Source organism: Glandiceps talaboti, chromosome 8 (genome assembly GCF_964340395.1).
Source record: "Glandiceps talaboti chromosome 8, keGlaTala1.1, whole genome shotgun sequence".
Taxonomy (NCBI): domain Eukaryota; kingdom Metazoa; phylum Hemichordata; class Enteropneusta; family Spengelidae; genus Glandiceps; species Glandiceps talaboti.
Genome location: NC_135556.1, coordinates 560262 through 582500, shown reverse-complemented (window position 1 = coordinate 582500; position 22239 = coordinate 560262). Strand labels below are relative to the sequence as shown.

At 36.9% G+C, this 22239-nt stretch overlaps 1 protein-coding gene across 3 annotated transcripts in view; it reads right to left on the bottom strand.

The window, feature by feature from the left end:
- Positions 1–22239, bottom strand: part of LOC144438814 (serine/threonine-protein phosphatase with EF-hands 2-like) — a 214362-nt gene that overhangs the window by 139012 nt on the left and 53111 nt on the right. For all 3 annotated transcript variants that reach the window (XM_078127991.1, XM_078127992.1, XM_078127993.1), the window contains exons 3-4: positions 4659–4786; positions 2058–2157 (exon numbers count right to left, since the gene is read on the bottom strand). In XM_078127991.1, coding sequence (XP_077984117.1) covers positions 2058–2157; positions 4659–4786 — 228 coding nt within the window. The remainder of the gene's footprint in view (positions 1–2057; positions 2158–4658; positions 4787–22239) is intronic.

Here is a 22239-nt window from a genome sequence, read left to right as displayed (position 1 = left end):
ATCATTTTTATTTGAACAATTTCCCATCTACACGCAATAAGTAAAGTCCCCACCAAATATCAAGTCGTTTACATACTCACACACACACATTTCTCCATGTCTACCCCTATGCTAAAAACCACTGGATTAATTTTATTGAAACTTGCTACACATCTTCCATATGAAAAGAACTGATTAGATTTGGTTAACATAGAATGAACATTAAATAAGTCATTTGCATAATTAATTGTTTTAGTAATTAAGCTATATCTGAAGAATGCACAATTCAAATTCAATATAACTTGGTACATACCTTAACCATAACAAAGCATATATGTTATATAGAGTTTGTTGATGTAGCTTATAAGTTTTAATGAATAATTTGCATAATTAATCATTTGCAGTATGCCCAATTCATATTCAAAATAAACTGGTATATGCGTCATCCATAACAAAGCACACATGTCCCATAAATCTTATTGGAATAGTTTTTACTGTTAATGAATAATTTGCATAATCAATGATTATTGATATCTTTAGAATGCAAGCTTCATATTTCAAATAATTTGTTACATATATCAACCATAACAATTCACACATGTTCTATGAAATTTGCATACCAACTTTAGCCCTCACTAGAAACTACCTAGCTTCATTTGAATTTTGGCACTTGAACTCAATAGTCATTAGTGATTTGTTACCATTCCTTACATGGCTGTTCTATCTATTGTGAAGTGTCCATCAGGCAGACAATACACATACATGTTTTTAACACAGTGCATCATGTGATTTAGGTCAAGTGATCATTATGTAATCGGTTACTGGTTGTCGCCAACACAATCTTGCAACTTATATCTTGCTCTGATTATAATAAGCTTTTATTCAGTCATTACCAACAATAACACTTAACACCTTGCCTCCATTTAAGGATTGTGTTAATAAATTGACGAATATTTCTAGTGGTGAATTGGAATACCATTTCTTTTGTCTGAAATTGGTATTCCAGTCCATGTTTGTGTGGGCGCATATGTTCACATGGTCCACATGGCTTTCACTTTTAATGAGTCATTTGCACAATCAATGATTTTCAGTAAAGAAGATATATCTCAAGAATGCAAGCTTCAAATTTCATATAATTTGCTAGAGATCAACCATAATAATGTGTACCTATGACGTTTGTTGACATAGCTTTTAGTTTTATCTAAACATTTGCATAAATTAATAATTTTCGGTAATTACGATGTATCTGAAGACTGCAAGCTTCAGATTTCATAAAATATGAGGAAATATGGTGATTGATAATAACAAAGTTTTTGATAGTAATATACTATTTGCATAATGAATGGCTTTTGATAATAATTAGACCATATTGTCGTATGGAAACTTCAAATTTCATATATTTTGGTACATCATACATGTGCATCAAACATAACAAAAGTGGACATGGACTTTAAGGCTTGTTGCTATAGCTTTTAGTTTTTATGAGAAATCTTCCTAATTAATGATATTTTGATAATTTGGCAATATATCCAAATGTCCTATAGATTGATATAATTCTAATTTTCCAATTAAAGAGGTACATCATGTATAACAGCTATAGCCCAGGAATTTGCAATCCAACAATGTGTGTAGGAACAAAAACCTATGGGTTTGACCATACGAGAGGCAGTTTAAATCTGGTAACCTTTTGAAGGGTTGTCTTAATTTTGTCTATTGCTTTTATTTTTCCTTGTACTGTATTATATTTTCAATGTTGTATTCAATTGTGGATTCTTTCCAATCCTTACATGTATAGTTTTCATTTTTATTCACCTGTATTTAAAATTTCCAAAGTAGTTTTATGCAAATGACAATACATATATAATAATTATATTACCAGTTATACTGACATGTTATTCACAGATACATGACAACCATCTGTATAGCTTTGCTTGGATGAGGACCATCATATATACTATAATATTCAGAAGGTTTTGTATGTTTAGTTCCGGACAATTGTCATTTCTCAGTAAACTAATCACTTTTACAAAGCTTTATGATAGTTTCATGACCATTACACATATACATATTTCACTTACAAATATCATACTGCTGTTGGTTTAGGGCTCTCTGAAATTTCATTTTTCCAGGCTCTGATTCAGCCACATGGTCTATCATACTGTTGAAGAAGTTATATAGCTGAAAAAAATAAAGAGATTGTCACATATATTAGCACACAAAATGTCCTGTCCTGGAAATTAAATACTTCAGCATCATTTCTAAATGTATGAATGATATAGCACTGAATTTATACTGTTGTTGTAGGTAACTGCATTTACAACAAGTCTTCAATCAAAGGCATACCCCCCCCCCCCCCAGTTGATTTTAACATGAAAATGCTTTGTTGGACTCTTACAGGGCATTGAAGGGTATTTCTGGGGATGTAAAGTTTGTTGGGTTGGGTTTAATAATAATAATAATAATAATAATTACATAATATAATATTACATGTGTATAATAATAATAATTTTAATAATAATACAGTATACTTGAAAATCAACTACGCTACCTGGGGTAGTTTGTTATGCTGACTTCAAAAAAGGGGTCATTTTATGAACAAATGTTGCCATGGTGACCAAAATCACCATGATATATTAATCATTTTGCCAAAATTTAACATAAAAAATTGAATATATTTAGTGAAAAAATGTCCACGTTTTAGGCATGTATGAGTTAGTGCTACCTAGTGTTACATAAATTGTATAAAATAGGATAGCTGTTTCCAAGGAAACATATGGTAGAAGTGAAAATTATGTTTTCGTTATATTCACACACATCTCACAAATACCATTATAAATTTGATAAATATCTTTTTATTTGCACATCCACCCCACTACAAAGGGTAGTTTGTCATGCTGAGTTCAAATTTTTTTTTAAAGGAACATCAGTTGCCATGGTAACCAAATATAACCATATTATGTGGATTTTTGAAAAATTAGACATAAAACACTTTTAAAAATAAAAATTTAGGAAAAACATCATTGCTGTTGGTATGTACTAGTTGGTGATACTATCGATTGCGTTGACCCGTCCCGTTTGAGGGAACTAGATACATTGTGATGACTGTGGTCGTCACACCATTATTTTGCGTAAATTTCACCAGTGGGATCTGTAAGTAGGGTTTCAAAGATATCAGCACTGCGGGAAATCAAAACACTTCTCTGTACACAAAGCGTCATTGATACTATTTCAACTTCCATGTTTTGACTGTCGCACTACGACAGTGATGAACACGTTAGCGGCTTTCACAGTCATTCATGTTTCAGCTATCACTTGAAAACATCAGCTACAAATCTGTTTGGAATTACTATTGCGGAATAATTATTTCAGGCGATCGAACTTTTTGGTTTTCACGTTAAACAGAAGTTCAACTGTTCTCTACGATCTCTAGCTATGTGCATGTTGGGGAGATGAACGTAACGTGAACTAACTAGACTACAGGCTACAAGTACAATCATGGAGACATCAGAAAAATATTAATTTCATTCGAATTTGAGAGTTGAAAAATCATTAAATTCTTTTCAGATTTCTCAAAAATCATTTCAATATGTTTTGGCACTATCCGACAATAATCCTTGCAATGTAAATGACATCAACTGATATCGTAGTCAAACATACGGAGACAGAGTGGAACCAAACTAGAGTCGGTACTCACCCCACCACGATGTATGCATTTTCGCGTTTGTTTTGAAATAACTGAGGTGATACTCATACACATCTGGATAACTCGGAGAAGCACATGTTTGTGATTTTATTGACTGTTTTCTGAGATGAGACATTTGGTTTGGAAATACAAGTTTAATCAATCATAAAACAGCCATAAGCAATACTTTCAAAGAATTAGAACACAGAAGGAAAATAACCTGAACATCAATGACATTTCTACCAAACTCAAGATTGCATGTAGCTAGCTATCTAGTGTACAGTAAGTATGGAAGTGTAAAGCTTAGTCTGCTCTGGTCCGTATGATACTTGTGATGTTAATTTTGAGGTTTTCCCGATTATGTTGTTCAAACACAACCTACATGTAATCTGTAAAAAACAATTGTCATCTATCTAACGATCTTGGTGTTTTCAAATTTATGCAACGATTGACCAAATCGTCGGTGTTGTCGGTGTTGATGGTGATGTTTAGAACAACAACAACAACAGAACAAACATGAACCACTATTCCTAATGAGGATTATGTAACTGAAATTGCTTTCCTTCTCCTCATGAACATTTCATATAAACACTTCGAGAATGATTTAATGTGGTTTCGGATATAGAATAGTTGCGCAAGTTTCTCACTTGGTTTTTGTACCAGTAATTGCCTTCATAAACTGTGGCCGTATATCATTATACAGTCTACAATAAAAAACAAAATGAAGTTCGTCTTCAACAACATTGTCAGTACATACAATACATTTTCTTTTTTCCACCTGTAAGTTAGAGTAATGCCCAGTTTTGATTCTATTTTTCACTGTGGCTCCAAATTTTTGTTTGGGATTTAATGAATGGGTTGGAGTTTTAAATACTTGAAACAATCAACAGCAATATGACTTTTATTCCTGACACACATAAATGGTAATTCCTTACATAAGGATTAAATAAAATATGAGGGAAGCTTTGAAATCAGATTTGATAGTTATCTTATCTACCTTAAGCTGGTCTTGTTCTCCTGAATATTCTATGGATTGGAAGATATTCCAAGTAACTCGTCTTCTCGCCTCTAGCCGGGCTTGATATCTACGATACCATCTCTGTATCAGTAAAGCGGCTTTCATTGCTGTAGGTACAAACAAAAGCAGCTCAATTATCTATCCCAAAACAGAAAAATAAACCTATGCCAATGACTCATTCATTAAAATCAAATGAAGATGAATTTTCAAAATGCTGTTATGATATAACGGAGTTTGCTGTATAGTAGATTCCATCATAAAACACTATTTGATCTCTTGAGGCAACAACACCTGTTACTGTAAAAGTTCAGTTGATGTAGAAAAGCAATAACTGAACCACACAATGATTTAAAGAAAATTCCAGTGAAATTAATATGCTTCTGAAAAAGTTAGGCCAATGCTGAATTATTAAAGGTGGCAGTAAAGGTTAGGGCGTCAGTTGAATTTGATAAAAACTTCATAAAAACCTCTAAAAAGTCACTATAAAAATTTTTTTACATGCAAAAAATATTCCATTTATAATTAGAGGCACTAATTAAATATTGCAAAAATAGACAGTTGTCTGTGTAGCTAGGAGATTTGGTACGCACTCTACAAGAGAAATGAGTCGGGGATTGTTTTTATCTGGCATTCTCTTTATTAGTTGTCTTGTGCTTGCACTGCCCATTTGCCACATTAGCATTCATGAATCTACCTCAAACTTGGAGAAAACATGTTTTACATCATTACCCACAGTGGCGGAAAAAAAAATCGGCACTCAATCTGACAGTGTGTACACAACAAAAATGACTGCATCCACGCCTAATTCGATATGTAAACTCTAAATACCTTCGACATGACGGTGTATGTAATATATAGAAAAAAATTACCTATTTGATGGCATTTCGAAACACCACTTTAAAACAATTTGCAAATGAAACTGTCATTGGATATGATAAAAAAAAATTAGTCGCTCATAATATCATGTAGCCCAAAGGTTCAGCATTCATTATGGGTGATTGTAACACAAATTTGAAAACGCAAAAATTTTGTTTGATGGATGACAAAATATTTCATCATGTGGGACACATTAGTCAGCTTTTGACAGTATTGGGTAAATTGGCTGCAAACTAAATTCACAATTGCAAGTCAAAACTTCAGTCAGGCCAAGTATGGTACTTCTGGTGACTGTACTTACAAGTATGCGATTTCTTGTGTTCAAAATAGATTTTTCAGTGATTTTCTAGCAACACCCTTTGAATATATGAACAGCTAAAGCTGTTTGATGATGTATTGAAACTTGTCCTATATATTTACAAAATCCTTCTGTATTTGCCAAAAACAATTGGCCTAGACTCGCCATGACATCAGTCGCCAACATACAATCATGCGACACGTGGGCCCACCACATACTCCCAATCTGGCCTCCGGGTACAGCGAGCTGATCTGACGTTGTGCGTACTACTAGTACTAGTACCACGTGGTAGCGATATACTAATTATGTCAAGTTTCTGTCCAGCTACATGTATATTATTTAAACTATTGTCTGACAGCAAATACTGAATCACATTCGTGACAAATTCAAGACGTTTTGGATATGCTTTTGTATGTTTTTATCGTGTTATTCACAGTGAAATGAATGTCAACACGACAATTTCAGATATGCAATATTTAAGCAATAACCCCCGCCGAAGGCGGGTATACACGAGATTTTGGTACAAATCGCGACATATAGCACGAGCCGAATGGCGAGTGCTATATAGAGCGAATTGTACCAAATTTGAGTGTATACCGGCCTTCGGCGGGGGTTATTGCTATTATATTACATCAAAATATGTGTCTATTTCTTCTAAATGTGATTCTGTGGTTATTTATGTGCCTGAAAAGGTGAATTCGCACGTACAGAAAAAGATCGTCGGTAATAGATCGTCGGGAACGAGCATATTTTGATGAGTGGATACGTTCATGTCTCCCCCACACACACACACACTGCATGAACACAAACCATACACTGCATTGCATTGCATTGATAAATTACTTTATTTACATCATATAATACATAACGAAAACGCGTTGAAAACTAGCAACAAAGAAAACGGGGCAAGAGGTCAAAGAAAGTAACAATTTAGTTTGGATATTTACATAATAATAATAATAAGTTTATTCAGTACTTTGGCCACTGGCCTATGGTACAAAAAATATAAAGTTACATAAATGGACACTTGAGGTTCACAAGCAATACAATAATAATAAACCCCAAATCAGTCAAAAGTCAAAGGGAAATTTTGTGTGGCTGATACATTACTCGTTGAAATTATCCCGCATTTTGAATGCTGCATATAGAAAGCATGCAACATTTTTCACAGTTGGGATATTGTCAGTATTCATGAGTCTTACAAACTTGTCAAAATGAGGCTGGTTACGATAATACAGAGGAATAAACTTGCGTCTGGTTTCTGAATATAAAGGACAGCAAAGTAAAAAATGATTCTCATCCTCAACTGATGTCTTGCAAAAGGTACAAAAACGTCTCTCTCTTAAGGGCTTAACTCTTCTACCAATTTCAATGTGAAGGTTATGGGCCGACAAATGGAATCTAGACAAAATACCCCGGAGGTGAGGTTCATCCAGTTGTAAAAGGTAACACTCCATATTAAATGATGGCTTAAAAGTCAGATACGTTTGGAGTTTAGGACATTCTCTTATGTTTGATAACCAATCCTGGGCATCGATGTCCTTACATCTTTGTTGAAATACCTTAAGAAAGGGGTGAAATTACAGATCCTTGCTGTAGACCAGAACTGCACGTGAAGGTATCGGTTAACCCTTTGGGGGTTTTAACACAGGCAGAGACTTTACCGTACATCGAGTATAAAGTTTTGAGCAACTTCCCCCGCATGCCAACTTTAGCAAGTTTGTAGAAAAGGGCGTAGTGGTTAACTCTGTCGAATGCTTTTTCAAAATCAACAAATGCACAATATAGTCGGCCTTTAGAATACGATAAATATTTGTTGATAACTGTGCTTAAGATAAAAATATTGTCAATAGTTCTGTACCCTTTCCTGAATCCTGCCTGCTCTTCGACTATTTTGCAGTTTTTATCAAACCATTCCTGCATTCGAAAGCAAAGGATACTGGTGAAAATTTTGCCAAGACTATGTACAGCAGGTCCTGGATTTTGTTCGATGTCCCCTGCGCATAGCAACAGGCAGAGTAGTAAAATACGAAGTATGCATATTCCTCGACCTCCGGAATGTGGTACACCTGTAGTGTTCCGTGTGTGTGGAGACAATGCAGGTCTTGACGGGGCGAAGGTTCCAATTTTCACTCTATATTCCTCTAAGGCGATACCCATAGCGACAAAAACAGCATACGGTGTTTGCTATTACCTTTATCCTTGACTTCAGTTACTTTACAGGGATAGGCACTTCTGAAAACGGGTATTTTTTGTGTTTTCCTCACAAGCTGCTGTACATAGGCTGTTACTCCGCTAACGCCCTCTAGTGATATTTACATAAGAACAATACAATCATGTACACTGCTAAAAATAGATGTCTCGGCGTTGAATCAGTTGAATCGGAGAAAGCTCGAGACAGTAAATCAGAGACGCGACGTTACACAGTCTATTCATATGCTATATTTTATTTATTTATTTGTTTTAAACCCCATATTTTCCTAATAGTCAAACGCCCCCCCCCCCTCCCCCTTTGGTTTCCACATTCAGCTTGTATGTACTATTCATATGCTAGTCTAGGGGCCCATTTTACCACTGCCAGCCGTGGTAAAATGGGATTTTGCCACAGTTATTATCCAATCAGAATGGCACATAGTAGTATGATATAATATAATTACTAGTATATGACACATACGTCATGTCAGCAAAGACACAACTACCAAAGACTAACTAATTTAACAGAAGACATGTTTATTTGTACAAAACTGTGGAATAAAAATCATGATTTTACTACGTGTATTGAACTGAGTTTGATGTAACACAACTGGGTTGCGGACTAAGTGTTAGAATTTCTATTTCACTTCAAGTTCCAGCTTGTTGATGTTGTCTCTCTCACCAAGGTATCAGAGTCCTCGATGACTTTTCCTTTCTTTTCTTGATCAAGTACTTTTTGAGATAAAAGATTTTTGACCAAAATTCATGTTTTTACACCTAATTTGCATATCACTGATGAGATCATTATATGCTTAATATTTCTTCATCTATACACCACAGATGCATCCCCATTAAATTTCAGCCCAATCTGCTCACTGAGTAGTCTTGGAATTAAAGATTTTTCACCAAAAAGACACATTTCAGTCCTAATTTGCATACCACTGATGGAATTCACATGTCATGAACAATTCTTACTCTAAACACCCCTAAGAATGTTCAGACAAATTTCAGACCAAGTACATGTACAGTATAGATCTCGCATAATGGAACATCTTGCATGAACTATCAGTGTTCTGCCAAGGTTTCCAACTAGTGGGGACAAAGGCCTCTTGGTTGCGAAAAAGTGGGGTCATTTGACAGGGAGTGTGGTCAATTATTCAAATCATTGTCTATGAAATCATATATTTTACCTCAGACGACTATGGAGATACCATGGTCTGAGATATTCCATTAAACATAGACTATTACCTAACTACATAAAAAAATTCCATTCATAATAACAGTTCCCAGTAAGCTATTTTTTGAAAATTGTGTACTACATGTACACATTAAACCTTAGAAAAAGAAATTAAAATTATTTACAAGACACAAATAACCAAAACAAAAGTAATTACAGGTTAAATAAATGTAGCATAAGCAAAAAACACTTTGGGCAGAGGGCACTACTGATCTGGTCGATGGCAAGGTGGGTGAGTATGAATTGTGGTGCAAGTTGTGGCGAGTTGGGGCCTGTTAGAGGCCGAGTGATGCCAGTTGGAGGCAAATGGGGCAGAAATATGAAGTACGGTCCCCAAGACTGTGGGGTGGAAATGCCATGACCAGACTGAATTACCCCCATGAGATGAGAGGTCGAATTTGGAATTTGTGCGAATTTGTAACGTTTTAAAGAATGTTTTTCACAGTTTTGGAATGCCATCGAAATGAGAGGCCGCCAGCATCAAACTGAGGTCTGAGGTGTGGCCACATCAACCGAAATGACAAAGTTTCACAGGCCGAGGAGGACCGGGCTGGAGCCGGAGTCCTTTTCAATCAATCAATCAATCAATCAATCAAAGAGATTTATATAGCACCAAACTCCACTACATAGTAATGTTCAATGCCGCTTTACAAAAGTGTGGGTATATAGAGATATCAGTAGGCTCTGGTAAACAGATAAGTCTTGACGTACTTCTTAAAAATATAAAGGCTGGGTGACTGGCGCACTTCTAGAGGGACATTGTTCCAAGTGAGGGGGGGGGGGGGGGTACGCGAGAAAGCACAATCACCATAGGTCTTCCAGTTACTCCGTGGTACATGAAGTAGGATTTTGTCATTTGATCAGAGAACTCTGGATGACACTTTCAGGTTGATTAGATCAGATATATAAACAGGAGCAGTATTGTTCAGAGCTTTGTACGTGAGTAGCAGGATCTTGTACATTGTATTGGATACTGTAGTATACTGGTAGCCAGCGTTATTCCATAAGTATAGGGGTTATGTGGTCATATTTCCGTGTGCGAGACACAATTCTGGCTGCTGAGTTCAGGGCATGCCTAAGTGGTTGAATGGATGATGATGGTACACCACACAGTAGTGCATTACAGTAATCTAGTTTTGATGTGATTAGAGCATGTATCAACATCGAATGTTACTCCTATATTCCGTGCAATTGGAATAGAACTTATCCAATGGTCATGTGATCAATACGATGAGGTGAACGGTTGAACTGGGACCTTAACAGAAGTACTTCGGTTTTGCCATCATTGGGTTGGAGTTTATTTTCTGTCATCCACATTTTTATTTCATGGACCATTCCTTCCATCTCATGTACTGTAGATAGGATTTCAGACTGGGAGAAATACTGAAAGAGTTGATTGTTGTTAGCATACTGAATAAAGTTGATATTGTGATTTCGAATGAGCTGAGCAAGTGGTAGGATGTAAATGCAGAACAAAAGTGGACCAAATACTGAACCCTGTGGTACTCCGAATTGCAGTAGTTGAGCATCGGATGTTGAGCCATGTATAGATAGACTGTTGTCTGTTCTTTAGATAGGATGAAAACCATTGCAATGGGATGTTCCTGATGCCAAGTTTAGATAACCTTAAGATGAGTACATGTATGTTGTGATCAATAGTGTCAAAAGCAGAGGAGAGGTTGAGGAGAACCATAAGTGCACATTGGCCAGCATCCAGTGCCTTGCAGATATCAATATTGACTTTAGTGAGAGCTGTTTCAGAGCTGTGGTATTTTTTGTATGCTGACTGAAGTGGTTCTCGTAGTGAGTTGGCAGTCAGATATGATGTTAACTGATGTGCAACGATCTTTTCAAGGACTTTTGATAGAAAGGGTAAGTTTGAAACGGGTCTGTATTTCTTGAACACATTTTTGTCAAGTGATGGTTTCTTAAGTATCGGTGTGACAACTGCATTTTTGAGAGAGTCGGGAACAGTACCAGTTGTGAGAGATAAGTTTATGATCACAGAGATGATGGTTAGGAGATTACCTCAATATTGCTTTAGAAGTGCTGTAGGAATAGGATCGAGTACACATGTTTTTGATGGTGAGTTAGAGATAACTTGGCTGATTTCTTCCTTATTAACAGTATGGAATGTAGAGAATGATGATGGGACAGCTGCGTCTGGAAATACGAAATCTATTGATGAATGGTGAACGTTATCCAGGCTTGAAGGGATAGATGTGATCTTGCTGGTGAAATAGTGGCTAAACTGTTCAGTTTTGACAGAGGAAACAACGACTAGCTGAAATGAAGACACTTCCTGGCCTCAGAGGCAGTGTTCTGCCAAGGTTTCCAACTAGTGGGGAAAAAAGGCCCCTTGGTTGCAAAAAGTGGGGTCATTTGACAGGTAGTGGGTTAATTATTTATTGTCTATAAAATCATATATATTACCTCGGACCACTATAGAGATACCGTAGTCTGAGATATTCCATTTCACACAGACTATTCCCTAACTACATAAAAAATTCCATTCGTAATAACAGTTAAGCTATTTTTTGCCAGCTAATCACAATTTTTAATCTGAATATCAATGAATAGCAGTGCTCAAATTTATGATTCCTTTTTTCAGACAAGGACAAAGAACTTCAAAATTAGTGAACATATGATTGAATTATTAAAACATTGAGAAATCCTAATCTTGTAACCACTTGTTTCATTTTTACCTTCCGAAAGGATGGTTTTAATATAGCGATGAAGTCTGTGTGTGTGTCTGTATCACCATTTCCGAAAAAACGGCTGCATCAATTAAAACGAAATTTCATAGACATGTTCCGTAGGGTAATGTCACAAACTGATTTTATTAGGTTTTGGTAATAATCCGATGAATATTAATGACCAATTTGAGTAATTAATCGATCGAAAGAGTATAAAGTTGGCGTCAGATTCATATTCAGATTCAGATAGCGTTATCTTATAAACGTCATATTGAGAGTCAGATGGCCTCAGATCCGAAGACACCCGACGGACTCAAACCTGAAATAATACTGTTGAGACTACAGGGAAGGATTCTGCTTCACTGCCGTCGGGTGTATTCGGATCTGAGGCTATCTGACGCTCAATATGATGCTACCTGAATCAATTAAAACGAAATTTCATAGACATGTTCCGTAGGGTAATGTCACAAACTGATTTTATTAGGTTTTGGTAATAATCCGATGAATATTAATGACCAATTTGAGTAATTAATCGATCGAAAGAGTATAAAGTTGGCGTCAGATTCATATTCAGATTCAGATAGCGTTATCTTATAAACGTCATATTGAGAGTCAGATGGCCTCAGATCCGAAGACACCCGACGGACTCAAACCTGAAATAATACTGTTGAGACTACAGGGAAGGATTCTGCTTCACTGCCGTCGGGTGTATTCGGATCTGAGGCTATCTGACGCTCAATATGATGCTACCTGAATCTGAATCTGATGCCAACTTTATACTCGTGCTCTACATACATGTAGCTCTACTGAGTCTACAATGAGAAAGACTCTGTTTTCAGGGGTTTCGTGCCAACCTTATTTTGTGTTTCCCTTGGATCTGCACTCTGCATTGGCCAGATAACACAAGAAAAAAGAAGACCGAGGCAGGGTATTTAAGTGATTCAAACTTACCAGAAAACAATTTTTTTTCTTGGCCTTAAAATAGGTTTACAATGAGCACGGAGTTCACAAACAGGTGAAATATTTATCATTGTTTCAATTTCGTCAAATATGGACTTATCATTTTCAAATTTCACACACTAATGTGCAGATGAATAAAGAGAAATTGTGTCTTTTTAGATTTTCGATTAGAAGTTTAGGAAGTATTATATTGACCTTGAACCGTCTCCTTTTACCATGTTCTTTTCCGATTTCTCTTGATAACAAACTACAGCTGTTTGTTGCAAGGCTTGTACATAATCATTTATCTAGCTCTGTATCTCAGGATATAAATACACTCTCACATATTTATCAGGTGTAATAATCTATAATTTATACCCAAATGTGTGTGGTCAAAATATGGAAAATAGACCAAGCCTCACCTAGCCTACGAAGCTCGAAAAAAAATTTCGCGACAATGTATCAATAGAAGTTTAGGAAGTATTATATTGACCTCGAACCGTCTCCTTTTTACCGTGTTCTTTTCTGATTTCTTTCGATAACAAACTACCGCTGTTTGTTGCAAGGCTTGTACATAATCATTTATCTACATTTGTAGCTCTGTATCTCAGGATATAAATACACTCTCACATATTTATCAAGTGTAATAATCTATAATTTATACCGAAATGTGTGTGGGCAAAATATGGAAAATAGACCAAGCCTCGTCTAGTCTGAAGAAAATTTCGCGACAATGTATCAATAATGGTGACCTATATACATTGACCTCTATATTATTAGTGTACAGTGAGGGTGCGCCACTCAACAAAATCTTGACAATTTTCCCGTAGTGATTAAAGGAATGTGTAAACTCATGGTGGGACAGGAGGAAGTTCAACACGCACATGCCATATCCCGGGTATGTAGGGGATCACGAAAGCCGAGTGAAGTCGAGGATGGCAAGCTTTCCTGTGCTGAGAATAGGAGGCGTGGCAGGCATTTCAACAACATTTTTGACAACTAACTTTCATTGGGACTTGACGAATCACAGATATAGAGCTAAATTTCTTGCATAAATCATGAAATTCCTTACGGAAGGCATTCAGTTTAAATCTGGTCAGAACTGTTACACTGCTGAGTTTATCATTCCCTCTTTAAATTCATGACAAGAAAATCAACATTTTGAAGAAAAAAACTCCCTGACTTTAAAAAGTACCAAATGTAAATGAAAAACTTACAAATAATACAGGCAAACAAACTTTAAAATAATTTATTTTTATTAATTACTGCCATGGGCTGTGTAACATGATTTGGTCCTGCTATATCAAATGACAGCATTAGTTACATACTGTAAACTTGATACGGAAAGCTGACATTGGGTGTCCTTGAAACTCAGACATCTTGAACTGAAACTATTAACAACGTCAAAGTTAGGCATCATCACAAACCACAACCGTTTTACGGTAACGGTCTTTACGAGCCGGTCTCTACTGGTATAGCTCTGGTTTGTGAGAATGAAGTTTAATAGGATGCTGTAAATACCACTGTAATTATTTTCTGATTTGCATAAGTTCATTCTTCATGTCTGACTGGGCACACATGCATCAGCCATCTATGGTGGCCATGATCACTCATTGATTCAGTGCCCAACATTCACATGTGTCACTGTCATCAGTGTCAACATCATGCAACACGATCCCCTAACACAGCTTTTCCGGAATCAAAATACACATGTACTCATTTTGTTTCAATTTATCTAACGCATCAACAAATGAAAATCACAACCTGTCCCATAAAATTTTGTTTACTAAGGCTTCTGTGGCAGATGGATGTTTCGATTTCCCGTTGCAAGTTCAGTGTTTCGCACACGTCAGTGAGTAGGTCAGAGGTCGCAACAGTGACAGAAGACAAAACATGTGAACAGAGACGTCCATTTCAGCATATCATCTACTCCCTCTAATCTTTGAATTGTAGATCAAAGTTGATCTTTTTGTTGCATGTTTTATGTTAATTTATTTCGTAAATAGAACTGCGCATTGTCACTGTATCTTATATGATGTCAACAAAACTGTCCTTTACGGAGTCAGTATACTTTTTGTGGGATTGATGCCAGGGCCTCGCCCTGGACTTAGGTAATTTTGATGTTTGCCATAAAACAAATGTCCCCAATCGACACAAGTTGGGAAAATTATTGCGGCATTTGTAATCTTAGGGGGCAAATGTCGCAAGGCCATGGCCTCGGCAGGACACTGACTATGCTTGCACTTTTAATGCACCATGCAAGCAAAGTTCATGTACAATGCTCTTGGGGATTAGTGTATGTAAACAGCATTCAATTTGTACCTTTGAGGTGTCCACAGAGCATCTCATTAACAGTGCATCAAGTTAGCAATGCATCAGCATCTCATTATAAAAGTTGCATCTATTGGCATCTAGATAACACAGTACATGATTATTACTAATTCACAATGCATGTATACATAAAGTGTTGTTTATTTTGTGTCAGAGATGCAAGCATTGTTCCATGCAGATGCTTTGATGGTGCAACAACAACAGTGCATCAATGCAAAAAATATTAAATTTTCATATTTACTGGTGTCATATTCCATTAATCATAAAGAAATGAAAAATAGTAATAGTCCTAAACAATCATATCAAGAAGGATGTTTCCTGCAAGTTCGGTTGCAAAATCTTTATTCTGACATTTTTTTGTGATTTTTTAATACAACAAAGAAATGGGAGAAAATTGTCGTTTCTCCCGAAACTAATTTCTGTTGAAGGAAAGATACTCACTAAATATTCTTACAATAGGATTTGCTTGCAATTCCCGATGCTTTTCCAATAAAACTTTATTAACCCACCTCCTCCTACAATTACTGCCCTCAACGTTGGAAGACCAGTTGTGCTATGGAACACAATCTTAGTCCAGAAACCCAACTAAACTGAGACAGTGGGGAAGGAGGGAGGGACTGTTAGGTGAGTATCTTCCCTTCAACAGAAATTAGTTTTGGGAGAAACGACAATTCTGTTTTCGGAAAGATACTCACCTAAATATTCTTACAATAGGATACAGAATTTGTCACCAGCTAGGTGGTGGGTGTCTCTGTATGACCTGTTAATGTGATATTCTGGCTAATGCTAAGTGGACCTAGAGTGACTAGATCCTCAGCATGGTCAGACATATCCCGCAGATAATAGCTAATAAACGAATTAGGAGATCTCCACGTGCCTGCTTGTAAAATGTCAGCCACAGGCACGCCTGATCTGAGGGCCTATGAGGCAGCAACAGCTCTTACTTCATGAGCTGTGACTCTGTGAGGAGATACATTGTAAATGATCCTGTTGGGCTTCTACGTAAGCCCACTTGACAGTATCAACAATTCATTTAGAAATATCTGCTGGGGAGCAGTCATCTTTAACTGAAGGGGGAAACAGGATGAACAGTCGTGTCCTACCCTTCCTAAATGACTTAGATCGGTCTAAATACCAGTGAAGTGCTCTCACTGGACATAGAATCCGTTCTACTTTGTCTCACCCAATAAAGTCATCCAATGACTTGATCATAGTCGGATTAGGCACTGACCCCAAAACCTGGTTCTTGACCAGAAATCCTGGTGCAGTATGCATTACTGCTGCTGTCCGAGAGAGATTAAAATGACCCTCACTAATACAGAGGGCATGGATTGCACTACGCCTTCTCCCAGATGCCAAGGCAACCAGAAAAGCTGTTTTGAGAGTAATGCTTTCAGTGACACAGAACCCATGGGCTCGAAAGGGGGTTCCTGTAACACTCGTAAAACCAGTGGCAGACTCCACTGTGGGACTGTTTATTTAGAAATTAGAGGGAGGACACTTAAGAAGGAAGTGGCGAATCATGTTATAGAGGATTTTGTCCTGTCCTGTCTTCTCCTCCAATACTTTTAATGGTGGCTGCAATGGCTGACCGATATACTTTTATAGTATTTGGAGAGTACTTTTTTGTGACAAAAAGAAAAAGAAGGAAGTCAGCTAACTGCCTGTTAGTGACTTTGACAGGACTAATCTGTTTTCTGTCACACCAACTACAGAAGAATTGCCATTTCTCATTGTATGTAGCCAGTGTACTGGGTCTCTGAGGTCTGGCAATAATGGCTTGGATAATGCCCTTGGATCTGGTACTGGGGATACATACAGTGGTAGTTTCCTGTTCTTGTGTGTGGCAAAGAGATCCATTGATGGGCGACCCCAACAATGGAAAATCAGATCTACTACACTCTGTGGTAGTTCCCATTCGGTTTGTCATATCTGACACCGACAGGACAGTGCATTGGCTATTCCATTCAGCCTGCCTGGTAGGTGTCTGGCTATTAGCGTAATTTTTTTGTCCTGACACCATAGCATTAGATCCCACAACAGATAACATACAGTTGGGGAGACTGTCCCCCCATTTCGTTTATGTAAGCAACTACTGTTGTGTTGTCTGAGTGTACTGATATGCAATGCCCCTTACCAGAAACTCTAATTTCTGGAGGGCCAGGAACACTTTCAGCTCTAGCCAGTTTATGCGTGGTGACAGCGTTCGGTTAAATTCCACCGACCTGCTGTCATATGACCACCCACATGCGCCCCCATCCCTTGTTTGACGCATCGGTGAATAAGGAGATGTCGGGGTTGGGCGGTACAAGTGATCTCCCCCTCAATAAATTCCCCATGTTCAGCTACCAGTTGAGACGAAGCTGAAGAGAGGGACGAATAGGGATGGAAGTCTGCAACGGCTGACTGGATGGGCGCCAAAGCGCTAATAGGTACAACTGGATCGGGCGCGCTCTTAGTCGTGCCCAAGGGGTGATGTCTATAAATGAATTCATCAGCCCAGGAGAGATAACAGACTCCTTGCTACTATTGAGCGTTGTAGAAGGATGGACCAAATGAAGGTTAACACTGGCCCATAACAGTTTGCTGATTCGGTCCTCGGTTGGGCAAACAATTCCCAATTCCGTTAGCAATCTCATTCCCACAAAGGTCATGTCCTGGGTGGGAGTCAAACATGATTTCTGCTAACTGAGAATAAATCCTAGTCCTTGGAGAAGATCTGTCGTCATGGCCACTTGAGTGGCTAGTACGACCCGATTTGATTTGATCACAATTGAAAATGCGATGTTATTGTGTTGGCATGCCATAAAGTTGACTTGACCTGTGTCATAACTTCTGCTGCTGTAAAACGCTGTAAGAATATTGTTTCATTTATTACAAATTGTACTTTCATGAATAGCCGATAACATATAATAATATATTAATTTAAACCAAATGCAAAAACGTACCTGAAATTATGAAATGTACGGCATACATGCGAAGTGCACGTGATATAGGTCATTCCAGGCATGATGATATTGTTACACTGTGTAACATTGTATCACATTCACAAGGTGTTTACGTGTGCATCTGCACAGTGCGTGCGTACTAAAACAACGCAAATAAAAGGTCACAACCTTGATGGTGACACAACTGTGAAATCATGGATAATTCATCAATATTCCCTTAAAAATGGAAGGTATGGAAGGCTACTCATCCTCAACTATATGCAGCGGCATTGTGTTCAATCATAACGCAACTAACGGTTTCCTTGAATGCAACTTTGGATGGATATTTTGGTACATGAGTGTCAATGTTGTGTCAAACTGGACCTTATTACTCAAAGACCTATATATTATCGAATGTTACATCGCTTATCCATCACTATCATGTCATATATTCAACTGAAGTTTATGTACTATGTGTGTATATATATATATATATATATATATATATATATATATATATATATATATATATATATATATATATATATATAATATGATTTACATAGCCAAGAAAGGAAAGTTGAACTTTGATGACTTCGTTAACGTACATGTTTGTAAATGTCAGCGCAAGTGAAAAGGACAAGAATATGTCAAAATGGAGTTGTATTTTCAAGCTGAGTAACTTGTATTAAATCGTAATTTCACACAGTATATTGTTATTTCTGTGTTATACTGTCATTACATGTATTGCTAATGCCTGCAGGCTTTTACATGTAATATTTAACAGAAAACTAGCGAAGGCCTGTAATTTTCTTCACATTCCCACACACCGGTGTGTTTATGTATGTACATGTAGCACCCTCCTTGCGCGTGATATGTTGTAATGTAGTCGGGCCAGGCCCAATGAAATTTGGGATCGTAATTGTACCTTGTAATCGGCACAGATCTTCTGACATACATGTTAAGCTTTTACGACAACTCAGCTTGTCACCAGTTGCATATTTTATTTGAACTTAGAGTAACAAAATATTTGGTATTTTAATAGCAAACCCATTTGTTTGTAGGTGTACATGTATGTCAGATGTATTTTTTTTACTAAAACATGGCATTTGTAATGTAAGTGTATTTTATGTTTCCATGAAAGCCACTATCCAATTTTAGATAATTTGTCTTACAATGGATAGCACTAGTGCATATATCCCAAAAGTAAGGAATTTCTTTTGTAAAGAAAATTTTGTTCTTTGAATTTTACATATGTTTTGCCAAATAATGCATAATATGGTGATTTAGGTTACCATGGCAACAGATGTTCCTAAAATGATAACTATTTTTGAACTCAGCATAACAAACTACCCAATATAGGGCAGTCAATATGAAATAAACTATGTTATAATTAAATTTATCATGTTATTTTCCAGTGTATGTAGGTGTTTAACGAAAACAATATTTTTTAGTCTACTCTATGTTTCCATGGAAACAGCTGTCCTATTTCAGGCAATTTGTGTTACAACAGATAGCCCATCTCATACAAAAACAAGGAAAACTTTTGATTAATTTGTATTTTTTTCTATGTTTGATGTCAAATTTTGGAAAAATCATCCACATATTATGGTGATTTTGGTTCCCATGGAAATGGATGTTAATAAAATGACCCCATTTTCCAACTCAGCATACAAAACTACCCCAGGTAGGGTGGTTAATATTCAAATAAACTCATTCATTATAAAAATTATGAGTTCTATATAATATTTATTTAATTATTAATTATCCCATAAGGTGTCAGCTTGTCATATGAATCCAAATGCCATACAAAATTGGGACCGAGAGAACCATATTTTTGGTGCCGGAGACGATGCCTTGTTCTTGCATTGACTCCTCTGGATTGATTACCTGTGTTGTCTGCCAGACCCATTGATTTGTTCTCTTATAAAAGATACGACTTCATCTGCATCCGAATGTCTTCTTCTATGCAATCGTTTCCTTTTAAGTATTCTCTTGAGGTGTCGCATGCTCACAATATAGCCATGATTGCATGCTAAACAAGCCAAGATTTCATTGTAACTGAAACTCATTGAAAAATAAAGATGGATTGCTTCACCTCTGTCCATTTACAAACTTGAAAACAAATAGTGATTCTGTCTTACGTTGATGTATATATCATAATCAAAAATGGTATACTTTATTCAGTCGGATCTAATAATAATATCTATTTGAAACTGGAATTTCCGGGTCCCAGCATTATATTACACACATTTAGAACTTAGAATGAATGTCGATAATGACATTGGAAGGACGTCACCTGGAACTACTTGATAGCTAGGAAAGGTGATCAAAAGTACTGCTCTTGTGCCAAATGGTGCTAAATACTTCCGGGTAGCCTCATTCTAATATGTCGAGATAACGAGATAGGTTGAAACATGAACAGCCAGTAAAGCGAACAGTCCACCAATGGACTTCATCAGCTATTGATACTCTCCGTGAATGCTTTGATTGCACAGATTGGGATGTCTTCCTCGAAAACTCAACATCAATAGATGAGTGTACAACAACTGTCTTGGATTATATAAAATGTTGTGCCTACTAAAAAGGTATAACTGTATATCCAAATCAGAAGCCCTGGTTCAACGCACTTTTGCGGAATAAACTTAAAACCAAGCATAAAGCGTTTTATTCTGGTAATCATAGTGATTATATCAAGGCCAAATGTGATCTTAGAAAGTGCATAAAACAAGCCAAGCGACAATATCAAAATAAACTGGAAAGTGACATTTCATCAACTAATCCACGTGAACTCTGGAATGGCATTCAGAAAATCGCTGATTATAATTTCAAATCAAAGCAGAGAATCCCGGACGATCCAACCCTCCCTGATGACTTGAACTTGTTTTACAGTCATTTTGGCCATTCAACTCAAGTACCGATGGTATCTACCGATAATAAAAGGAAACTCTTTATTTCTTGCAATGATACAAAACATTTCAGAAGTTAAATATACATAAAGCCCCAGGGCTTGATAACATATCTCCATGGCTACTAAGAATGTGTGCCTTTCAGTTGTGTGGTATTTTTACAGAAATCTTTAATTGGTCACTTCGCATCTGTCATGTACCCACTATTTTTAAATCATCAACAATAATTCCAGTGCCGAAGCGCACGCCAGTCGTTAGTATGAATGATTACCGCCCAGTTGCTTTAACTTCAATAGAAAAACTAATAACGAAATTAATGAAATCCTTTATTCCAGATAGATTTGATCCGTACCAGTTTGCTTATAAGTCAAAACGTTCAGTTGAAGATGCAGTTTCACATGCCTTAGAATATACTCTACAACATCTTGAAAAGAAAAACCTACATATGCTCGCATTTTATTGATCGATTTTAGTTCAGCTTTCAACACTATTTTACCATTGAAACTTTATGACAAGTTAATTAGCATTGGTATGGACCGCAGCATTTCGAATTGGATCTTGGACTTTCTTACAAGTTGTCCACAGGTGGTCAAAATATGCTCTAGACATTCAAAGTATTGAACACAAGTGCACCACAAGGTTGTTGTTTATCTCCCTTACTTTACACTCTGATGACATTTGACTGTAAGTCATGGTTTGAAAATTGTCTTACTATTAAATTTGCAGATGACACAACCGTTGCTGGGCTAATTGAGCATGACGAGTCAAATTATCGCCACCAGGTTGATGAGTTAGTGATGTGGTGTGCTGCTAACAATCTAGAACTGAATGTTAGTAAGACAAAGGAGATAATTGTCGACTTTCGGAGGAAAAAGACACCTCTATAACCTTTGTCTATTAATGGTACCGAGGTCGAAATAGTCGACACTTTTAAATTCCTCATCACTGGCAATTTGACCTGGCAGGTGCATGTCGGGCATTGTGTACAAAAGGCCCAACAGCAGTTGTTCTTTTTACGGCGTTTAGCTGGCTTCAGTCTTAGTAAGAATCTGCTGGAGAAATTTTACAGGGCAGTTGTTGAGAGTGTATTAACAGTCTCAATAACTGTCTGGTATGGCAACTCCACTATGGAGGGCCGACGCCTGCTAAACCGT